This window comes from Symphalangus syndactylus, chromosome 3 (genome assembly GCF_028878055.3).
Source record: "Symphalangus syndactylus isolate Jambi chromosome 3, NHGRI_mSymSyn1-v2.1_pri, whole genome shotgun sequence".
NCBI lineage: Eukaryota > Metazoa > Chordata > Mammalia > Primates > Hylobatidae > Symphalangus > Symphalangus syndactylus.
In genome coordinates, this window is record NC_072425.2 from 138380918 (window position 1) to 138404729 (window position 23812).

The 23812-nt window shown below is 38.5% G+C and overlaps 1 protein-coding gene across 4 annotated transcripts in view; it reads left to right on the top strand.

Annotated features, from left to right (window-relative positions):
* The window catches only part of SC5D (sterol-C5-desaturase), a 62308-nt gene extending 40888 nt beyond the window's left edge, over positions 1-21420 (top strand). Inside the window, exons 1-6 of one of the 4 annotated variants that reach the window (XM_063636610.1) lie at positions 670-797; positions 6877-6930; positions 11371-11590; positions 12361-12493; positions 14360-14460; positions 15035-21420. In XM_063636610.1, the coding sequence (XP_063492680.1) occupies positions 11381-11590; positions 12361-12493; positions 14360-14460; positions 15035-15490 (900 nt within the window). In that variant the 5' untranslated portion in view covers positions 670-797; positions 6877-6930; positions 11371-11380 and the 3' untranslated portion in view covers positions 15491-21420. Of the gene's footprint in view, positions 1-617; positions 798-831; positions 1061-6876; positions 6931-11370; positions 11591-12360; positions 12494-14359; positions 14461-15034 lie in introns of those variants that run through there. The other 3 variants (XM_055273509.2, XM_055273510.1, XM_055273511.2) reach the window with 3 other exon arrangements.
* Positions 21421-23812: the final 2392 nt, after the last annotated feature.

A 23812-nucleotide genomic window follows, 5' to 3' on the forward strand; every position in this document is an offset into this window, starting at 1 on the left:
TCTCCTCTGTTTTAATCTCTGTTTAAGGAAAGTCACTCTGAAACGACAGATCTTTTGGTTTCTTATTTCTGCTTTCCTCCGTCCTCTTCTGCCTGTGAAGCCACCCTCCTCTGCTCAGCTGTTTCGGGAAATCGGAGCTGCTCGATTCACGTGTAGCAAATCAAAGCCAATTAGATCTGCGTTAACTTTGGTTTTCAACAACTTGTATTGTGAAAAGGTTTCTGTCCATGTTTACCCTCATCTTGTCACCATTTAGACCCCTACATACACCGGCTCGCGGAGCCTCCAGCTATTCAGCGCTAGAAAATCGGGGGGACTACGCCTTAAAACCTTGAGCACCTGTTTGGTTCCGGAACGTCTGCACCTCCTCCCCTGAGGGAGAAAACGCCACAGCCATTCGCGTCAAAGGAAGTGTCTTCTATTTCCCTCAACGCAGGGCACCCGTTCTAGGAATGTTTGCATAAACACCGTAAACCTGCCTGGTACCACCATGAATGACACTCACCATAGCTAGTTTAAAAAGAAAGCAAAGAAACAAACGCAAAACCCGAAACCCCATCCTCCAACGCACCCTCCCCTTTGTCAGAGGACAAGGGGGGCGTGGCCGAGCGCGCGGCGCCCACGTGACGGCGGAGAGCTGCGCGCAGGCACGTCGCGCGATCTGCCGTCATATCAGCTTATGGCGCCGGTCGCTGATTGGCTGGCCGCTCCAGCCTCCCGGCCCGCTTGCTGGCTGCCCACCTGCTAGGGCAGTTTGCAGAGCAGCGGCGTGCCGAGCGGCGGCGGACCACCTCCAGGTGGGGACGGTGGGTGGGCGGGGAAGGAAGCGGAATACACCTGAGCGGACCGGGCCGGGGGGCGATGGAATAAAAGAGGATGGAGAGACTTCAGCGCCTGGGACTCGGGTGGGCGAGGCGGAGGGTGTGCCCGGAGCTCTGGTTTTCTCCGCGCCGCGGTTGGTTAGCGAGTGCCCTCTGGATGCTAGGCGTTGGGCGGGTGCTAGGAACGCGGTGGTCATACGGATCCGAGTCCTGCGCCGAGTGGGAGGAGAAGCTGGCAGGTAGCCTGGCATCCCGAGGACTGGCGGCGAGGGCTGGGCCGGGGGACCTCGGGGCGTGGAGGGCTGCGCCACCTGGGAGTCGGGGCGGAGGGGCCTTCCGCTCGCGCTGGGAGGGATCGCGGGGCCGATGGGGAGGCCTGGATGTGAAAGAGCCGACGGTGGACGGGCTTGAAGAAAATGCAGTGTTTGATGTTGGGTGTTGCAGATCTGTTACTCAAGGGAAGTCTGGTCTGGCTGCTGAACACGAATGCTTTACTTTTCCCTTCGTTCTTGGAGGGTTTTTCATTTTTAAGGGCCAGAAGAATCAGGCTGAAGAACTGGTCGGTATCAGAACTCCTGACCATTGCAAGCCTCTGTTGCTGCGGCGTAATTAGGATGAAGAGACAACAATCTGGGGCTGAGGAGACTGAAAGGAAAAGGAAAATAGTCTGTTCCTTTTGCATCATAAAAGGAAAAATAATGTATCCTGCCATCCCTGTGTTACAGCAGAGTAGATTCGGAGGTGGTGTAAGTGAAGAAAGCAAGACCTCAGTACACAGAGTTTCCAAACAGGAAAGTTTGTGGCAGCTCGGTACTTTTAGAGGAAACCCTCTGGAAGTTATTTGTCTTTATATCACTATCATTTTTTAAAGTTTCTAATGATTGATACCTAATAAATAATAACTGATCCTTGATCATTTACAGAGTGCTCTTCCATTCGTTATGTAATGTAATTAATTTGCATGGGGTGGTACTCAGAATTCCTCATCTGCATATAAAACATCTTGAGAGATAACATAATGTGGTAGCAAAGAGAAAGGCTGTGGAATGTACCTCCCAGCTGGTTTTTTTGTTATTGTTGCTTGCTACTGAACAAGTTATTTAAATACTCTGACCTCAGTTTCCCTATCTATAAAGTGGGAAGCATAGAAGTACATATCTCATAGAGCTGTAGGGATGATGTGAGGTTGTACAAAAATAATACCTGGTTCTTAAGAAGTATTAGATGGTATTTTCTATAGTTTTTAAGTAGAGCAAAAAAATAATGGTAGACTGAGTTGTTCTAAGCTTAATATTGCTATTATAACTGAGTTTTAAGAAGTTTTTTTAATTCTGCACGGACAAAGTATTTAAGTTTCTGTTTGAAGCAGTGGTACTTAATTTAGGGTCCTTGGGACCCTTAACTTCAGGGCTTATAGCCGCTTAAAATTATATGAGTTTGTAGAGGCACTGAGAATTTTTAAAAATTCAGGAGTTGACGACTTGAAGTAGTGGTGAAGAGGCTATAGAACTTGGCAGAAGTTCACGTACTTTGCAACTAGATTGTATGTATTTGAATCCTAGCTCCAGCATTTATTTACTCTTACGACCTTATGCAAGTTACTTAAAATTTCTGTGCCCGGCTTCTTCATCTATAAAGTAATACTAGTACCTAACTTTTGAGGCTTCTTGAAAGGGTAAAATTAGTTAATATATGTAAAATATTTATATTACCTAGTATATATTAAATATTACTATCAACTACTGTCAGTTATTTTCCAAACAAAAATCAAGTGGCACCTATTTTATCTTTTATTGAAGTAATTTTGACTCATTTTTGACGGCCTTAACAGTGATAATCATATAGATGCTATTTTGTTGAGTACCTTTCTTGGGTCAAATGTCAAAAGTCTACTTAGTCTCTAAACCTCACAGCAATCAAACATGTTTCTGTTCTTTTTGGTTGCACCATACTATTCTAGGTATTGTATTGAAGTAGGGCTACATGGCACTATGGGGAACATGTAGATTGGTTCATCAACTGTTACCAACCTTTATTGATATAGCAATATCCTTTTCAATTATTAAATGTTTATGTTCTCTGATATTACTTAGTACCCTGTCCCTGCTACACCACCTCCCTTGGCAGTCTTCACCCCTATAACTTCAACTACTACCTATATACTAACTAGGCTCACTTTTGAACTTCACATTTATATTTCACATGTGGCCTATTGCTTGTATCTAAGATAGAAGATGAGCCACAGATAATTAGATTTTAAGATCTACATTGAACCTGTTGTGAACCCCAGATATCTGAGACAGGTCTCAGTCAATTTAGGAAGTTTATTTTGCCAAGGTTAAGGATTCACCCGTGACACAGCCTCAGGAAGCCCTGACAACATGTGCTCAAGGTGGTCGGGGACACAGTTTGCTTTTATACATTTTAGGGAGACATGAGACATCAATAAATATGTGTAAGAAGTACATTGGTTGGGTCTGGTAAGGCAGGACAACTCACAGTGGTGGCTTCCAGGTTAGAAGTAGATAAGAGACAAAGGTTGCATTCTTTTGAGTCCTTGATTAGACTTCCACTGAATGCACACATTTAGTCTGGCTCAGTGAGTCTGCATTTTTACATAAACAATAGGGCAGAGGAAGCAATCAGAAATCCATTTGTCTCAGGTGAGCCTCAGAGGGATGACTTTGAGTTCTGTCTGTCCTTTATCCACAAAGGAATTTTCTGAGGGCAAATTGTGAGGGAGGGATGTAGGTTCTCATCCTTGTAGCTGTCTTATTTAGGAATAAAGCGGGAGGCAGGTTTGCCTAACATAGTTCCCAGCCTGACTTTTCTCTTAGCTTAGTGATTTTGGAGTCCCAAGATTTATTTTCTGTTCACACCGTCATTCCTTACCCACCTCCTATTACTACCCTACCCAAATCTGCTAGCTCTGCCAGTATTCCCTATTTCAATTACAATGACATCACCATCTACTTAGACCAGCTAATGTCTCACAGTCATCCTAGATTTCTCTCTCTTTCACTTCCCAGCAAATGTGGGTTATCCAAATACTATGGGTGTTTTTACTTGCGCAAAATCTCTGCTGGCTAAACAGCCACTGCCCGAGGTCAGGCTATCATTTTCTCTGGATTAGTCTACCACAGGAACAACCAAACTCGTCTCCCTGCTTCTCACCGATAACCCATATTTCTTTTCTTTCCTTTTTTATAGTGACAGAGTCTCTCTGTGTTGCCCAGGCTGGTCTCGAACTCCTGGCTTCAAGCAGTCCTCCTACGTCAGCCTCCCAAAGCGCTGGGAATAAGCATTAGCCACTTCACCTGGCCTAGTACTCCAGATTTCTAATGGAATGGTTTTTATGAAATATGGGTCTGATTGTATCTTTTTCCTACCCAGAAATCTTTAGTGTCTCCCCATAGCGTGTGAGAGAAAGTCCAAATTCCTCAGCAGGACAGCAGATCCCTCCATGCGTAGTCTAACAAATCTCCTTTACAAGTCCATCCCCTAACATGGTTTTCCCTCTGCTCCACCCTATCACCCTGTCTAACACCCACCAACCACACACGCAGTGAGCCATGAATGCATCATGCTCTTCCCTTGCTTTGCAGTTGTGACTTCTCTTTGGAATGGCTATCCCTAACCTTTTCTTTCTGGTGATGTCCTTCAAAGTCCAAATCTAATATCATATTTACTAGGAAGCCTCTTACCATAAGCTGAGGTAGTTGTGTTGTCTTTTCTGATTTCATAGAATTTGCATATATATCTGTATTGCAGCACGTGTCCTATTGCTAGAATTGTTTTTGTAGTTGCCCTACCTTTAAGACTGATTTAGACTGTGTCTTTTTAATGTTTGTATGCTCATTACCTAGTGTAGTGCTTAACAATAAGTTCTTATTTGAATGAATTAACAATGGCATGTATGATGAGGAATACATGTTAATATCTGGCATTTGGTGCTAATTAAATTTTTCTTTTCCTGACAAAGTGAGGAAATGTTTATAATTCATATCATAAACAAAGGGCCAAACTCCCTAATATATCAGGAGCTTCTAGAATTTGACTTTTATAAAGATACTAAAAACTCAGTGGGAAAACGGGCAAAGGATAAAAACAGATAAACACAGAAAAAAATATAAATTATTCTAAATATATGGAATGATGCTCAACTTTACTCATAATAAGGTAAATGCAAATTAAGTATACCTGAGATAGCCCTTCTTTCTTGATGAATATGTGAAAGTTTGATGATATCCCCTGCTAGTAAGATTGCAGAGAAATAGATAAGCTACTGTCCTACATTATTTGAGGACTACAAAGTAGTTAAACCCTTATGGAGAGTGATTTAGCAATATCTACCAAAGTTACAAGTGTGTAACTCTTTCGCTCAGCTCTTCTGCTTTTAGAAATCTGCCTAATGAGGGCCTGTCATTGTAGCATTATTTGTAAAGCAAAAAATTGGAACCTATCCAAATATCTAGATACGTGTTAAGTAAACACCTGTATAACACTGAATTAGACATAGTTGAACTCACGGAAAGGGACACAGGTCGTAGTCCCTAGTCACAATTTGGAAGTCTGGAAAGCCCTGAAAAACCAAAAAGTGGTTTTCTTTTTGCTTTAAGTTCAGCTCTCAAACTCATTTGATAACAAATTCTCACTCCATCTGACTGAGGTGCCCATTGTGTCTTGGCACACCTACCAGGTATTCCTGGTGTTTTTTGTTTTGTTACTTTGGGTTTAACGTGGCAGTGTGGGAACTACCACCACATGTGACTTAAAGAATAGAAAAACAGATCGTGGACGTTTTATAGTGGTAGTAAGGACTAAGAATTGATGAAAAATAGGGAGACATTGCACAGGACCGAAAATGAAGATTCTAACCATGTTTTGGTTAAGTGGATTTCACAATAGGAAGTAAACAGATGCCACTCATTGCTTTGTTGATCATGAAAAAAGCTAGCATATATGAAGACCTGCTACTGAAGGATGTATTTAGTATTAACAAGGAAGAATTCAGAAACTTAGGAAGCAGTGTGGTGGAAAATATCTAAAAGTATGGCAAGAGTTAATTGAAAATTTACTTTCTAGACAGCTCTTTTATGCATTCTCCTCAACTGTAGGTTATAGTTTTTAATCATTTACTTTTACTTCACTGTGACCAGAATACAACCTTTTCCTTTGGGTCTTGCTCTGTTGCCCAGGCTGGAGTGCAGTGGCACGATCATTGCTCACTGCAGCCTTGAACTCCTTAAGCAATCCTCCCACCTTAGCCTCCTGAGAGTAGCTGGGACCACAGGGCTGTACTATCACACCCAGCTAATTTTTGTATATTTTGTAGAGATGGGATTTCACTATATTGCCCAGGCTGTTCTCCAACCTCTGAGCTCAAGGAATAAGCCTACCTCGCAAAGCACTGGTATTACAGTCATGAGCCACCATGCCTGACCAGAATACAATCTTTTTCTCCAAGGAGTGCTACACTCTGGGAAAAAGCAAGTATATTGCTTGCACAGTTATGGGAGGCTTAGGAATCAAAACTTCCTTTAAGAGTTCAGTTGTAAAGATCCTATTTTCAAAATTACTTAATACTTGAAATGATGTTGATAAATCAGCAATAATAAATGTTTAACATTTTAGCTGACAAATGAGGTTTGAAAATGAACCCGTAGATATTTTGGAAGATTTTCTATCACTAATGAGGTGATGATACCTAATCTCTTTAGTTATACCATACATTTAATGGCCCAAACCATAAATACGTCAGGAGAAGCTGATGTCGAAGAAATGCTGAACATTAATCCTGATGCTTCTGTTAGGCACTTTTTGGGTGATGGGGACATTACTGAAAGGTTTCTAAATGCACATAAGTGTCACACATGTCCATGTGAAGAGACCACCAAACAGCCTTTGTGTGAGCAATAAAGCTTTTTTAATCACCTGGATGCAGGCAGGCTGAGTCCGAAAAGAGAGTCAGCAAAAGGAGTTAGGGGTGGGGCAGTTTTGAAGGATTTGGGTAGGTAGTGGAAAATTACAGTGAAAGGGGATTGTTCTCTTGCAGGTCACAAGGTGCTCAGTAGGGGAGCTTCTGAGCCAGAAGAAGGAATGTTACAAGGTAATGTCATCAGTTAAGGCAGGAACTGGCCATTTTCACTTCTTTTGTGATTCTTCAGTCGCTTCAGGCCATCTGGATGTATACATGCAGACTTGGGCTCAGAGGCCTGACAATAGTGAGAAGATAGTAATAACTACATGAATGATTAAATGATGACTGTATTGTGAACACAAATGGGAAGATCACTGAAGGCATTATGTAAATAATCATTGCTTGAGCAGAAATATATTAATAAGACAGATGACATTGGTAGGTATCTTTTGAAAAGGTTATCTTGGATATTGTTGCTTTATCACTTGAGAATCCTGATCCTGGCCCATCACTAATGTCTAATTCCAACCTGATAGGCCCTTCTCTTTAAGATTCTCAAGCAATCAGATGTAATGAACATTTATTGCATGTATATATACATATACATGCACAAGTATTTAACTTTGATTTTATATGTATTTGAAAGTTTACTGAATTTTTCCTTTAAAAAGAGAATACATTGTTTATTATCTGTACCATTCTATTTTCCATTTATCATTTATTACTACATATATAATTACATAAATTGTTAATATACAAATGAATTATAATACCATTTACAGTATGTACTTATGCCACTTAATATGAATATTCACATTTTCTAAACAAATATTTGATATGAGCTGGTCATGGTGACTCATGCCTGTAATCCTAGCACTTTGGGAGGCTGAGGTGGGCGGATTGCTTGAGTCCAGGAGTTTGAGACCAGCCTGGGCAATATAATGAGCCCTTGTCCATACAAAAAAAATTTTTTTTAATTGACTGGGAATGGTGGTGCCCACCTGTAGTACCAGCTCCTCAGGAGGCTGAGTCAGAAGGATCACTTGAGCCCAGGAGGCAGAGGTTGCAGTGAGCTGAGATTACACTACTGCACTCCAGCCTGAATGGCAGAGCAAGACCTTGTCTCTAAATAAATAAATAAATAAATAATAAAAAAGAACCAAAACCCCCAAATATTTGATTTGTTTAATGACAGGGTGAAGTTTTGACCTTTGCAAAATGTATTTATTGGAATTTTAAATTCTGAAATAACATCTGATGCCAAATGTTTTAAGTAAGAATGGTAGTAGACCTGTACTATAAAAAAGGAGGAGATGGTGACTTCCAAAACAGCAGAGTAAGAATCTCTGAAAATCTCTTCTTTATAAAAAGCAACAAAACACTGACAGAAGTTGTCAGAATCAGCATTTTTAGAACTCTAGAAATTAAAACTTTATAAGTTAAAGCTTTACAATACTCTTAGCAGCCTTTATTTGAGAAAAATAGTTGAATCTCAGTAAGAACAATGAGCTTTGGACATTTTCCGTCCTTTACCATCTCCCTTTCCCTGACTCCATGGTAGCCTTGAAAACTAAGCCTTACAACACAGTAACTGTGAAAAACAGCAGCCTGGATGGAAGGTATAGAATAGGTTTGCAGCCCCACCAAAGGCCACAACCCAGAGAATCATCACCACTTGATCTCTCTGGCAATTCTCAAGGCTTGTGTTTATATGACCTGTCTTAGAGCTTGCTCAATATCATCCTGTCCCAAGGTGTTTTGTCAAGAAGAGTCATTATTTAACACATGACAGGTCTTAGAGGCACTGTTATCAGCTGGCACTAATGAAAGCCTGACCAAAAATACTTAAAAGGGAATACTGAGAAATGAGATATCCCTAGGGGGCTTTGAAAAGCTCTGATATTTTCCTGAGAATCTAGAATGATTCCCATGAGCAGGGCTGTTGCAGATACCCAAGAAAGGGGAGAAGGCCCTAATTTCCCCTCTTTGGCTGACCTTGAGGGTTTACGCAAGCAGTAAGTTCAGGCCAGTCAGTTTTAGACTGACAACTAAAGTATTGAAAGCATGGCCCAACATAGCACCTTGGCAAAGGCTAGGGGACTTACTGGTTCAAAGCCCTTAAGAAAATCGCTCCAGTCATTAGAGACTTGTAGCTGCACACAACAAATAAAACAGGTATATAATTAGTTCAGAGAATTACTTCACGCACAGCAACAGCAAAAGCAACTTAAAGCCCTGGGGCAGGGTGGGTGGTGGTGCATACAGTCTGATGTTAAGAGTTACTCCATCATATTACTTAAAATATTCCATTTTCCATAAACAATTAAAAAACAGGAAAGTATGGCCTGTACACACAAAAAGGCAGTCAGTCAGTAGAAACTCTCTCTCAGAAAGCCCAGATGTTGGACTTACAAGGCAAAGACTCTAAATCAACTACTACAAATATAAAAGAACTAAGGAATACCACGTTTAAATAACTAAAAGAAAGTATTAGAACAGTTTCTTCCCAAGTAGAGAATATCAATAAAGTGATAAAAGTTTTTTTTTTTTTTTAAAGAACCAAATGGAAACGCAGGTGTTGAAAAGTACAGTGACTGAAACAAACTGTCTTGCTTAATAGCAGATTTGAGCCAACAGAACACAGAACTTGAAGATAGATCAATTGAGATTAAACAGCTGGGAAGAGAAAGAAAATGAAGAAATACGAACAGAGACTTGGGGACACCATCATGCATTTCCACATAAGCATAATGAGAGTCCCAAAAGGAGAAGAGAGAAAGGCATAGAAAGTTTAAGAAAGAGTGGCCTCAGACTCACCAAATTTGATGAAAAACTTTACACATCCAAGAAGCTCAACAGTATAGGGTTGGGGTTTCTTTTTGGGGTGCTGAAAATGTTCTGAAACTTGATAGTGGTAATGATTGCATAGCTCTGAGAATATGCTAAAAAACTAGTCAATCATATACTTTAAAATGGTGAATTTTATGGTATGTGAATTGTATCTCAATAAACCTGTTTAATGAAAAAAAAAAGGAGGAGCATGATCTTTACCTAGGGATGGAAAGATCCCCACGATACATATTCAGTGAAGAAAAAGGAACCTCACAGTGTATATAGTATGCCACGTTTTGTAAGGAAGGAGAGAAAAATTTGTCGTCGTTCCATCTTACATTAACAAACACCGTAAGGATTCTCAGGAAACTAATAGATATGGTCACCCAGAGAGGTGGAAATGAAATGACGGTGTGGTTTACAGTGACATGGATGGAAGCAAGGCTTTGCATTGTATATCTTTTCCTATCAATTTCTCATTTTGAAGTATATGTGTATTTTTTTTTAAGAAACTTTCTTAAATCCCTGTGGGAATTTAGTGGAGAAATCTCATAGGGAATCTAGTGAAGGAAATAGCCTACAAAGAAGTAAATAAGTATTTTGAGAATTTTCCTTACCTGTGGGCTATTTTATTTCATAAATTGATATTTGTTAACGTGGCCGAATATGTAGGAGATAAAGGCCATTTGAACACCTGAAATCTATTGTGGGTAGGCAATTTGCAGATTGGCTTCTTGTTCAAAAATTTCAGTTCAAGTGAGAGACATTTTAGATGCTGAACACATTTTCTTGTGCGAACAATGCAATGAGGAATGAGTGAGTCGATCATAAATGATGGATTCCATAGTCAGATCACAAAAGCTGACCATGATATCACCAAACTGTATTGTAACAGGACTATGAGTATAGAATGGACTTAAATATGTACTGAACTGATGTTTTTTAGAGTTTAAGCATCTGAAACAGGAGTTGGCAAACTATCTGTAAATGGCCAGGTAGTAAATGCCTTCGGTTCAACGGGCCATACTGTCTCTGTTGCAGTGATACAAGCCCACCTTTGTAGCAGAAAAGCAGCCACAGACAGTATGTAAACATCTGGGTGTAGCTGTGTTCCATAAAGATTTTTACAAAGCAGGCTCTGAGTTTGGCCCGTGGGCTGCAATTTACCAACTCCTGATCTGGAATATTGATTAGAGGTAGAGAAATAAATGTATTCCAGTTCTTAACACCAAGAATACATCTTCCTTTGTTCTATCAATGGGAGTGTCAGAAGAACAGATAGTCCCAATTCTATGGTTGTGGTGGCAGCATGGATATCTTTTAGGGAATTTATCTTAGGTGTCAGCGCTGAAGCAAAAATCTCTGAAGTATGAGTCCTTGAAGGAGAGAGATGAGCTGAAACTTGTAGCTGAAAGAGGAAACTATTTGTCTGAATACCTAGTCCCCTGCATTCCCATCTTTACCACTTGCCATGCTGCCGTAAGACGCAGTAGGGAAGGACACTGAAATGGAATTCGATCTGGGCTTGTGCCACTTAGCAGCTTGATGACCTTTCCTGGGCCTCAGTTTCTCTGACTGAACTTTAGTATCCCCATACATAGTATGAAGAGATTGGACTAGAGATGATATCTAAGATCCCTTCTGGCTCTAAAGGTGGCATGTAGGAGATTCTCATAGCAGCAGATGTACTACATATGACTGTTCTTAAATCATGAACTTGAGATAGTGTTTCTGAAAAATTTTTGCCTGGAAAAATATAGACATGGTAACTAATTGTCACACATGCTTATCTTTTAGGGGCTAAGTGATGGATCTTGTACTCAGTGTTGCAGATTACTATTTTTTTACACCATTCATATATCCAGCCACATGGCCAGAAGATGACATCTTCCGACAAGCTATTAGTCTTCTGATTGTAACAAATGTTGGTGCTTACATCCTTTATTTCATCTGTGCAGCACTGAGCTATTATTTTGTCTTTGATCATGCATTAATGAAACATCCACAATTTTTAAAGGTAAGAAATTTTTTTACCTATTTTCTAACGATTAAAGTAAAAATAACAATATGATATATTTCTGAGATTTTTAGATTAAGCTGATTATATGTAACCATTAAATAAAATTTTGGAGACCAACCACAAATGGGTTAGATATTTTCATGAAGGCTAATCCCTGCTCTCCTTCCCTTAATTTAAGCAAATCTAACTTTTTAATAAAACTATAAGTATAGTATCTTATCTTGCTAGATGCATATTAGAGCATTTTTATGCTGATATTGATGAGTAAATAAATGCATACATTTATGTAATTAATATATGACTTTCACAAACTGAAATGTGTATTTTTTACCATGTTTTGTTTTTTGGCTAGATAGGGGATTCAAACTCAGTAGTTTTAAAGTTGTTTATAATCATTTTTAAATTTCAGTTGTTTGTACTTGTCAGTGACTCCGAGGACTGAACAGCAAAAAGAAAAAATAGAGAGGATTGGGGATGGAAGTTAATTAGGAAAGAAATGATTATTCTATAAATAGAAGTTTAGAATGCAGATTGGGAGGAAGGAAAAAAGGTTTCAGAATTTAAAATACTTACTGCATTTTCTCAGTACAAAAGGAATGATTTTCTTACATACCTATTTTCATGTATTTAAAATTTTAATAGAAACAGTTTGGAGGTAAGCCCCTTCATGTAAAAGAGATTTTAAAAATCCAGTCCAGAACAGTTTTATGCTAGTTTTGTTTAACATGGATTTCGTGATTTTTAAGTATTGGAAATTTCACTTTCAGAATCAAGTCCGTCGAGAGATTAAGTTTACTGTCCAGGCGTTGCCATGGATAAGTATTCCTACTGTTTCATTGTTCCTGCTGGAGTTAAGAGGTTACAGCAAATTACATGATGACCTAGGAGAGTTTCCATATGGTAAGTAAATAACACGAATGTCAGGAAGAGAGTAGTCTAAGCCAGGTTAGTTTCCTTCAAAAAACAAATCTGCCTCTTTTTTTTCATCTTTTAAAATAATTACAAATTATTCAGTTGTTTTTTAATGTTCTATTTTCATGTGTTCATGTCTTGCCACATGTGCATTTCTTTAGTTTTTCTGTCAATCTAAAAGTCTGTTGTAGATGAGATTATATCTGGCGGAAGATTGGAGTGATCAGAGATGGGTCCTTGCATTTGTTTTCTATTAATTATTGAATTCAACCTTCTAAAAAAAACTTGAGTAGCTTATGTAATTGCTGAAAGTTAAAAACAGATTTTAAAAATCCATTATCCTGCTTCTTAGAAACTGTAACTCTTCTGGCATACAACCACCCACTTCTCTGCGCCTATATACTTCATCGTTTACGTTACACAAATGAAGTCCTGAGGTGCATAGTGGTTTGGGCTCTGAATTTTGTTTCTCTTAGCAACTTACATGGTTGTATTTTCATGTCAAAAAATCTTGAGATTATGTAATATATTAGTCATAGTGCTGTGTGGATATTCATAAGCTATGTAAATGATACCTAATTGTTAGACCTTCAGATTGTTACTCTTTTTTTGTATTATAAACAGTCCTGTAGTGACTAAACTTTTGTGAAATTCTGAAACTTTTTCAAGATACATTTCTAGGATCTAGTATGTAAAAAGCAAGAATCATAGTATTTATTGAAGGCTGATATGTGTCAGTGACAGTTCTCAGCTCTTCACAAGAATCAGTTCATTGTTTTCCTACAATTCTGTGAGATAGATACTATCACTGTGCTCCTTTTATAGGTGAGTCAATGAGGTGTACAGAGAGTTTCAGTAACGAGTTGGTGGTAGATCTGAGACTTGGACTCAGGCTTGCAGGCACCAGCACCCCCACACTTTAAGTAAGAAGTTAGTTATTGCTGGGCGCGGTGGCTCAAGCCTGTAATCCCAGCACTTTGGGAGGCCGAGGTGGGAGGATCACGAGGTCAGGAGTTTGAGACCATCCTGGCCAACATGGTGAAACCCCATCTTTACTAAAATACAAAAAATTAGCGGGGTGTGGTGGTGTACACCTATAGTCCCAGCTACTCGGGAGGGCGAGGCAGGAGAATCCCTTGAACCTGGGAGGCAGAGATTGTGCCACTACACTCCAGCCTGGGCGACAGAGCAAGACTCTGTCTCAAAAAAAAAAAAAATAAAGTCAGTTATTCATAAGGGGGAACAAAAAATTGTATACTAGAGTAATGAATTGGCTGGGCTTTGAAAAATGGATGATTATGAGTTAAAATATAGGTTCTTGAACCCCTATAAGGAAAGGTACAGAGGTAAAACTTCCAAGACAGTGGGAGGACATTGAGTAAACCTGCCCGGTTAGAATAGAAATACAGGAGTGATGAGGTTGGAAAGATCCAAAAGGGTTGGCGTATGGAATAAAGGCTAAATTGAAAGTATTTAGTGGAAAGTATATTTTAAGCAGGGAGATAATGTGTAAAGATGGGTTTTAGGAAGATTAATATGAAGGAAGTGATGATTCCCAGAGATTTAAATAATAAAGATGTCTTAGGAGGATCCTGTCTCATAAATATCTTTATAGTTTAATTAAGAAGTACTTTAGGTAGAACATTTCAAGTACTTATGAGAGGGAAATGAGGAAATGACCAGATTCCAAGAAGCCAGGAGAGATTAGTTTATAATATATTGAATTAGCCAAAACAGATCATTTATAGTGTTTGAGTCTAGGATCCCATTTTGCACTTCGATGGACATGTGAAAAGTGAACTCTAATCCTAGGAGCTGAGTTTTGATTCTTCTGTTTCCCATTTTCTTTTTTAGGATTATTTGAACTTGTCGTTAGTATAATATCTTTCCTCTTTTTCACTGACATGTTCATCTACTGGATTCACAGAGGCCTTCATCATAGACTGGTATATAAGGTAAAGTCATTTGTGGTGAAAAGAGAAAAAAGGTTACACATGTCAGCAATGTATGATTATAAATTCTGTTCTCTATTTCCAAGAATTTCCTCTAACCATGTTAAATGTCTAAGTAGCCATAGTCATAACAGGTACAGGGTGCATTTTGTTCGTTTTCTTCTTTATGGGTCTAAGGGGCTGTCTTAAAATTCTTCTGTTCCGGTAACAGGTACACATGGACTTACGGAGGGAACAATAGACATTAGAGACTCCGGAAGGTGGGAGGATGGGAGAGGAGTGAGGGATGAGACACTCCCTATTGGGTACAATGTGCACTCTTCAGGTGCTGGGTACACTAAAAGCCAGACTTCACCACTATGCAGTATATCCATGGAACACCACTGCACTTGTACTCATAAATCCATATAAAATTATACTGTTTTAGGGCAAAGAAGGACATTTTATAGAATAAATAATTTTGCTGATCTCTACAGGATTTGTTAGTTAGGTCGTTTCCAACATGAGTATGAGAAACTAAGTTGAATGTTGCACGGGGTAAAGTTTGCAGTGCTAATTGTGTCCTTTTCTTCTGTAGCACCTGCATAAACCTCACCATATTTGGAAGATTCCTACTCCATTTGCAAGTCATGCTTTTCACCCTATTGATGGCTTTCTTCAGAGTCTGCCTTACCATATATACCCTTTTATCTTTCCATTACACAAGGTGGTTTATTTAAGTCTGTACGTCTTGGTTAATATCTGGACAATTTCCATTCATGATGGTGATTTTCGTGTCCCCCAAATCTTACAGCCATTTATTAATGGCTCAGCTCATCATACAGACCACCATATGTTCTTTGACTATAATTATGGACAATATTTCACGTTGTGGGATAGGATTGGCGGCTCATTCAAAAATCCTTCCTCTTTTGAGGGGAAGGGACCTCTCAGTTATGTGAAGGAGATGACAGAGGGAAAGTGCAGCAGCCATGCAGGAAATGGCTGTAAGAATGAAAAATTATTCAATGGAGAGTTTACAAAGACTGAATAGATTATTGCCCAGTTATTCTTAAGTAAGGACAAAGAAGGAAATACCATATTTCTTTTTTTAATAAGGAAAAAATAATCTCCATACAGCCAAGATACATAGTTAAGTAAATGGTATCATTTGGAAATCAGCATCGTGGGCACTGCTGAGGAATGATGCTAGTGGTAGGTCAGAAGAAGATGCTGTGAACACCAGGATTTTAATCTTATGCTTAAAATGCCAGATGTTGTTCAGGGGACAACTTATATCTTTCTAGCAGCAGATCTTTAGTTTATATAGCCTCAACAACAATTTTAAATAAGATGGAGAATAAGTTATTGAGGGGACTAGGCTATATGCATTTGCCTTCATCCACCCATTTTTATTAAGAATCATTGTGCTTAATAATACCAAGACTAAGCACCATAACCAAGAAATACTAATATAAAGATTGTTTCTTGCTTCAGGAATGGTTAATTCTTCAATGTTGGTATGATAATGATAACTTGTAGTACTTTATTCAAGTAAAAACATCAGTGTGGAAAAGAATTCTGATACATTAGCAGCTATGTAAATGACCTGATTGATAGCAGGTGTAATAAGACTAGCGTCTTCCTACACATAGGAGGCTCATTCTCTGGGCACATTGTCACCTATTACATTTTACTGATTAATAAATAAATTGGAATCTAAAAATATCGATATCACCATGATTTAATCCAGATCTGGGATTATGTAACTAAACATTGTGATGATTATTATTTAAAACCATTATTTAATAAGAGTAAAAATATATGAATCTGGATATATTTAAAAAAAGAAGTTTGATGCCCAGATAATATATTAGGCACTACTGATTTTTTAGTTAAATTGATGCACTACAGTTTTGATGTTTGAAAGTTACAAACCTGTAATTTTTTTGTAAAGGAGATAATTGCCAAATACCTAGGCCCATTGCTGACGATTAGTTTTAAAATCTTATTCCTCCTCTTCTCCCCTCACTTTTCCCTACTTCCTCTGCAAAAAGATTTAGCAAATACTTTCATAAGGAAATGTGTGTTGTAACAAATATACTGCAAAAACATAGTTTGTAAAGGCATTCCATAAGCTATTTATGTAAAATCAGTAAAAGTTGATCATTATAATTAAACTGTATCAGTTAAATATTATAGCAGCACAGAGTATTCTTTGTACAGATTTTGTACCAATTTGAAGCCACAGAAATGATGTGGATTGTTAAATGTGTTTTAGAATATCCCCAGACACTCAGTGTCACAGGGGGAAAGAAGTGGGTACCACATTCTGTTTATATTTCACATTTTAACTAGATTTGAGTGTTTTAGCAAGAAATCAGTCTTAAAATCTAATGTCTGGGATCCAGAAGAAAATGTCTTTAATCTGTGAGTTATTGTCACAATGTCATCTTATTTAAATGTACCAATTAGTATTTTGTAATAGGCAAATGTCATTTAGTGCTTTTCACCAATCCTACTCGTCCCCGGTGCTCCGCCTTGCCTAAGAAAAGGAAATTACAGAGAAGTAAACTTTATTTCCTAATATAATGTCAGCTGATGTTTATTGAGCTTTTCCTCTTTGCCCGGAGACTAGGACCCAAAGAAGTTAAGTAACTATTCCCAGGTTTATTTCTCTCTCATATAATGTCCCATGTGGATGTTTGTGGTCAGTGGACAGCTTTCCACCTAGTCATTCTGCGACCCAGGCTCCTTCCTCTTGGGGCTCTGCCTTTCTCTCAGTCCATAGAGCCCTCTTTGTTGAAAGAGCACATAGGAAAAGAAGGAAAAGTTTGCGCGGAAAATGTTTCTGGGTCAGGCCTGGAAGTGGTGCATATCTCTTCTGCCCACGTTCCTTTGGACAGAACTCCATCACGTGGCCCACCTAGAGAGATTTTGGGAAATGTGTCCAGCTGTGTGCCTGGGAGGAAGGGGGCACCATTTTCTTGAGCAGCTAGCCAGTTTGCCATATTTGTGTTGTTTATTCTCCTCTTCTTGATGTTGAAATGGTGAATGAGCCATGAAGTATTTTAGGTTATCCACACACTAATCGTCTCAGTGTCTTTAATTCTGTAGCTCCAGTATGAATGTTAAACCTTCCTCTAGATTCTTATTCCTATATAACTAATAGAGAAGAAAGGACAGCTTCCTGTGGGGAAGACAGAGGCTTCCTCATAGACGTTAGGAATAATCAAACTTGCCCTTGCCCTTTCACCCATCTCAAATTCTGGTCTTTTAAAGCAGCGTTATATTAAGTTGTCCTAACATTTTAATATACACTACTGCTACATTCTCCTATTTTCTATTAGAGGAAGTCAGAGAATATTTATGGAAATGAGGACCCAAATTACCTTCTACAGATGACTTTGAAATCTTTTATAGTTACAGGACAGAAAGTGAAAATCAAGGTTACGTTTTCTACTTTTGTGGTAGAAATTGAGAAGCGGGTGGCTATGGTTCGAGAAGACCTTTCAGAAACACAGAGACTGAGTCTTTGTCTTCTATCCTGTCTCTGCAATACTGCGTGAATTTCCTCATACCCTTGTATCATGTTTTCCTCCCATCTTCTAGAAGCTGGGGACAGATTTGGAAGAGAATTATACAAGTTTAGTTTTTTGATACATGGAGTTTACAGTGCATGCAGGTTATTTATGTAGAGAGGAGGTCTGGGAGAAAGATGGAAACTAGGGAGATGACTGAGAACAAAGATATTTGGGATTAACACAGACAGAAGAAAAGTTTGAAACCATGAGATTGCCACAGAGAGCATGAAAAAAGATAATTCAGACACTAACCAACTTGAGAGGGTGCAGTGGTCTGAATGTGTCCTCCAAAATTCATATGTGGAAATGTGTTTGCCAGTGAGATAGTATGTAGAGGTGGGGCCTTGAGGAAGTGATTAAGTCATGAGGGCTCTGGGATTAATGAATTAAAAAGAGGTGTGAGGCAGCTGTTCAGCCCTTCTGTCTCCTGTCCCTTTTTTTTTTTTTTTTTTTTGAGACAGAGCCTTGCTCTGTTGCCCCAGGCTGGACTGCAGTGACGTGATCTTGGCTCACTGCAAGCTCCGCCTCCCAGGTTCACGCCATTCTCCTGCCTCAGCCTCCCGAGTAGCTAGGACTACAGGCGCCTGCCACCACCATGCCCGGCTAATTTTTTGTATTTTTAGTAGAGATGGGGTTTCACCGTGTTAGTAAGGATGGTCTTGATCTTCTGACCTCGTGATCCACCTGCCTCGGCCTCCCAAAGTGCTGGGATTATAGATGTGAGCCACTGCGCCCAGCCCTTTCTGTCCCTTCTAACATGAGGACCCAGCAACAAGGTACCATCTTGAAAGCAGAAACTGGGGACTCAGCAGACACCAAACCCACTGGTGCTTAACCATGACTTCCCAGCCTCCAGAGTTGTAAGAAAATAAATTTCTATTATTTATAGATTACCCAGTTGAACATACTTTGTTAAGGCAGTACAAATGGACTAAGACAAGGGGGAAGAAACTTGCATTCCTGATCTTCCCAACTTCTTCAAATTCACAACACTTGAATGACAGTCTTATTTCAGCACTTATTGCTATCACCTATTACATTTATGTGTGTCTTATCTATTTGAGATGCCAGATTCCTTGGAAGTAGAGACCGTGTCTGAATCATCATTGTATTAAGCCACTCATCCTTAACAAATGCCCAAGGTATGGTTAAAGTTCAATAAATACTTTGTTGAATTTATTAATAAAATGGCAGAAATGTCATTCTCTTCAATATATGTTTAATAAATCCCTGATAGGTGCCAAGCACTGCACTAGGTAAAAATTCTCTTCTGATGCCGTCTTTTTGGCCAACAATTTTTTCTCATTTATTCATTCGCTGACATTTGCTGAGTGCCTTGGAGGGGTCAAAAGGGGAAGTAATGAGAAATCAAAGATGGTCCCTACATCAAGGATAAACTATCTTTTTTTAGTCACTCAAAGTCATAACCCTTTGGAAACAAAACTCACCAGTACCCCAGATTTTGACCACAGATGAATCAGTACTACAAGGACTGGTTAGAGGGTTGAATGAATCTGTATACTCAGCACTTAACACAGCACTCTGGGTAAAAGAAAAAAGATCCTCAAAGATATTAGTTGGTTACATCAAGAAAGGGCAAACCTAGGAGGTTAATCTATAACTTCATCTCAGAGGAACAGGAACTTTGGAGATAAACAGGGTCTGCCACTTGCAAGTTGCACCATCCTGGTTTCTCCATCTGTAAATTGATTAAAACACTGCCTATCTAATAAGATGAAATAAGTTAGAAGCATTCAGTTAAATGGCAGCTGAAGCGATTGTTCACGTAAATTGTGCTTGATGCTTTTTCTTTCTAGATTCAATGATTATTGTCATTTTACCTCAATAGGCCCTCAATAGAAATCAGTCGCACAGGGCAGAAGCCTAGATATTTTCACCTTAAAATTGGAGGGTGAAAGACATTGAGGTGAAGTAGAGATAGAGGGTACACAGAAAAATCGTGTAAGTAAAACTAACATTGTTAACATTATTTACTGTAAGTTATCTTTGTAAGAGTGGTAAAATACATACATTATGTGTTGTTACATAATTTCATTTAAAAAAAGCATCACTTTGTGTTTTTTTATATTGCTATAAACCATAAGGCCAGTCTACAAGGTTTGTAGATAAAATAGAAACATACCTTCCTTGAAAAGCAGAATAAATTTCTTAAGAAAAGCAGGAAGGAAGTGTTTGAACCATGTGTCAACAAGCTTTACTGTCAAAGCAGGCTTTTGGTATGGAAAGAAAAATACTGATAAATACTTGTTTTAATATTTGCTTTATTAAAATACATTTAAAATACAGCATTTTTAAATCTCTAAGCTCAACTTGAAGATATAAGAACAGTAAATTTGATAAAAATGAGAAATTACATTCCCATTTCTTTAACAATTTGTAAATTCCAATTATCCTGAACATTTAATACCACTTACATATTTTATTAATCACATTTTCTTAAACATTTGATAAGAGATTTAATATTTTGATCCAACTACCAAAAAGGCAGACTTGTGTACTTGACAGATTTTTCTAAACACTTGACAACTCACGATTCAAACATAAACACAAAATAGTATATCAAAAGTTAATCACTCAGTTGGAAAGCATTCATACCATAGGCTTTTATTCATTTCTTGAATAATTTTGTTATATCTTCCTCTTTTAGGCTGCAATGAGCTATAATTGCACTACTGCACTCCACGCTGGGTGACAGAGCAAGACCCTATCTCTTAAAAATAAAGTATATATATATAAAAGTATCTTCTTCTATTATAATTTAACTCATTAAGCCATTTATTTAGATGGAAACTTGCCCCCCTGACATGTGCTATGAAACAAATAGAAACCTAGAAATTTAGTGCATATTCAAATATTAAGACAGACACTGGTGTGGTGACTTTTGTCTATTGCTTCATTGGGACATTTTTTCTTTCTGATCAACTTAATGAAAGTATAATTTACTATAATTAAGTGTAGCCATTTTTACTGTAGAGTTCAATGATCTTTGATGAATGTGTACACCCATATAACCACCACCCCCAATCAAAGTAAAGAACATTTTCTTACCAGAATAAATTTCCTCTCCCTTTGCAGTCATTCTCCCCAGCCCTAGGTCACCACTGATCCACCTTCTGTTACTGGAAGGTTAGTTTTCTTCCCTGATTTAGAATTTCATATAAATTAAATCAGATAGTATATATTCTTGTGTTTAGTTTCTTTAGCTTAATATGTTTAGAGATGCTTGCTGTTGCATATGTCTGTAGTTTTTTGTTTTTATTGCTGAATAGTATTTCATTGTAATATACCACAGTTGGTTTATGTATTTGCTGATGAATATTTGTGTTATTTCCAGTGTGGGATTATTATGAATAAAGTTGCTACAAGCATTTGTGTACAAGTCTTTGTGTGGATATATGTTGTTATTTCTCATTGGTAAATATCTGTTAGATTTGCTGGGTCGTAGGGAAGATATATATATGTATATGTTTAATTTTATAAAACACTGTGAAACTATTTTCCAAAGTGGTTGCACCATTTTACCCTCCTGCTCCCAATGATGAGAATTCCATTTTTCCCGCATGTTCACTAACAGTATCGTCAGTCCTTATTTGTAACCATTCTAGTGGGTGTGAGGTAGTGTCCCACTGTGGCTTAATTTGCGTTTTCCTGTGACTAATGATGTTAAGCACCTTTCTCCTGCTTTTTTTTTTCTTTTTCAAACTTTTTATATCTTTGGTAAAGTATCTGTTCAAATCTTTGGCCATTTTAAAAATTAGGTTGTTTTTGTGTTATTGACTTATAAGAATTTGTATATATTGACAAAAATTCTTTGTTAGATATATGTATTACCAATATTTACTCCAATTTAGCTTGTCTTTTCATTTCCTTACTATCTTTTGATAAGGAAAAAATGTTTAATTTTTATTCAGACCACTTTATCAATTTTTATCTTTCATAGCTATTGCATTTTCTGTCCCACCTAAGAAATCTTTGCCAATTCCAAAGCAAGCCTGGAATTTCCTTTGTGACAAGGTTTTTGATAATGAGTTCATTTCTTAGAAGATAAAGACTTCATGTTTTCCTCTCTTCCTTTGTCAATTTTGATATTTTTCAAGAAATTGTTTACTACATTTAAGTAATAAAATTTTTTGCCATAAAGTTGTAACATTCCCTATTTCCCTTTTAATGCCTATAGGATCAGTAGTTATATTTCCTATCTAATTCCTAATATTGATGATTTGTGTTTCTTGATTAGTCTGAGATAAAATTAATTTCATTGATTTTTTTTTTTTTTTTAAGACAGGGTCTCACTCTGTCATCCAGGCTGGAGTACAGTGGTTTGACCACAGCTCATTACAGCCTCAACCTCCTGGGCTCAGACAATCCTCCCTCCTCAGCCTCCCAAATAGCTGGGACTACAGGCACATGCCAGCACACCCAGCTATTTTTTTTTTTTTTTTTTTTTTTTTGTAGAGATGAGTTCTCACCATGTTGCCAGGGTTGGTCTTGAACTCCATGGTTCAAGCAATTCTCCCACCTCAGCCTCCCAAAGTGCTGGGATTACAGGCATGAGCCACTGCACCCAGCCCAATATTACTGATCTTTTAAAGAACCAATTGCTATGGGCCGAATGTGTCCCACAAAATTAGTATGTTAAAACTTAATTGCCAATGTGGTAGTATTAAGAGATGTGACATTTAGGAAGTTATTAGATCATGAGAGCTCCGCCCTTGTGAATGGGATTAATGTCCTTATAAAAGAAGCTACAGAGCGCTGACACTCCAGTTTTCCTGTTCCTTCTGCCACATGAAGGCACAGCATTCATCCCCCAACCCCATCCCCAGGGGATACAGCATTCAAGGTGCCATCTTGGAAGTAGGTACTGGGCCCTTGCCAGACACCCAACCAGCTGGTGCCTTGATCTTGGACTACCCAGCCTTCAGAACTGTGAGGAATAAATTTCTGTTGTTTATAAATAACCCAGTCTCAGCTGTTTTGTTTTAGCAGTACGAGCAGACTAAGACACCAACTTGTGCCCCTGTTGATTTTTCTCTATTGCTTGTCTTCAATTTCATATATTTTTTTCTTTTTTTTGAGATGGAGTCTCACTCTATCGCCCAGGCTGGAGTGCAGGGGCATGATCTTGGCTCACTGAAACCTCCGCCTCCCAGGTTCAAGTGATTCTCCCACTTCAGCTTCCTGAATAGCTGGGATTACAGGCGCGCACCACCACTTCCAGCTAATTTTTGTATTTTTAATAGAGACAGGGTTTCACCATATTGGCCAGGCAAGTCTCGAACTCCTGACTTCAGGTGATCTGTTTGCCTCGGCCTTGAAAGTGCTGGGATTACAGGCGTGAGCCACTGCGCCCAGCCTCAATTTCATTAATTTCTGCTCCTGTATCTTTCTAATTATTGTGTATTTAAGTTGCCTTTTTTCCCCTAGCTTCTTAAGATGGAAGCTCAGATCATTTATTTTTTTCTTTATAAATGTAAACATTTAAAGCCACAGCATTTCCTATAAGGACTGCTGTAGCTGTATCCCACAAATTTTGTTATGTTTTCATTATTAGTTCAAAGCATTTTTTATTTCTGATGGGGTTTCTTCTTTGACTAGTGGTGTGGTGGGCTTGTGTTGTGTTACCTTACCTGAGCCAGAGCTCTGTTTCCCAGAATTACTTTCATGCATAGTTACAGGTTAGCATGGCTACAATGGGATAGGGGTATACAGGCTACACGAGACTAAGATTTAGAAGGTGGAAGTGGAGCAGTAGCCATCTTTCTATGCTT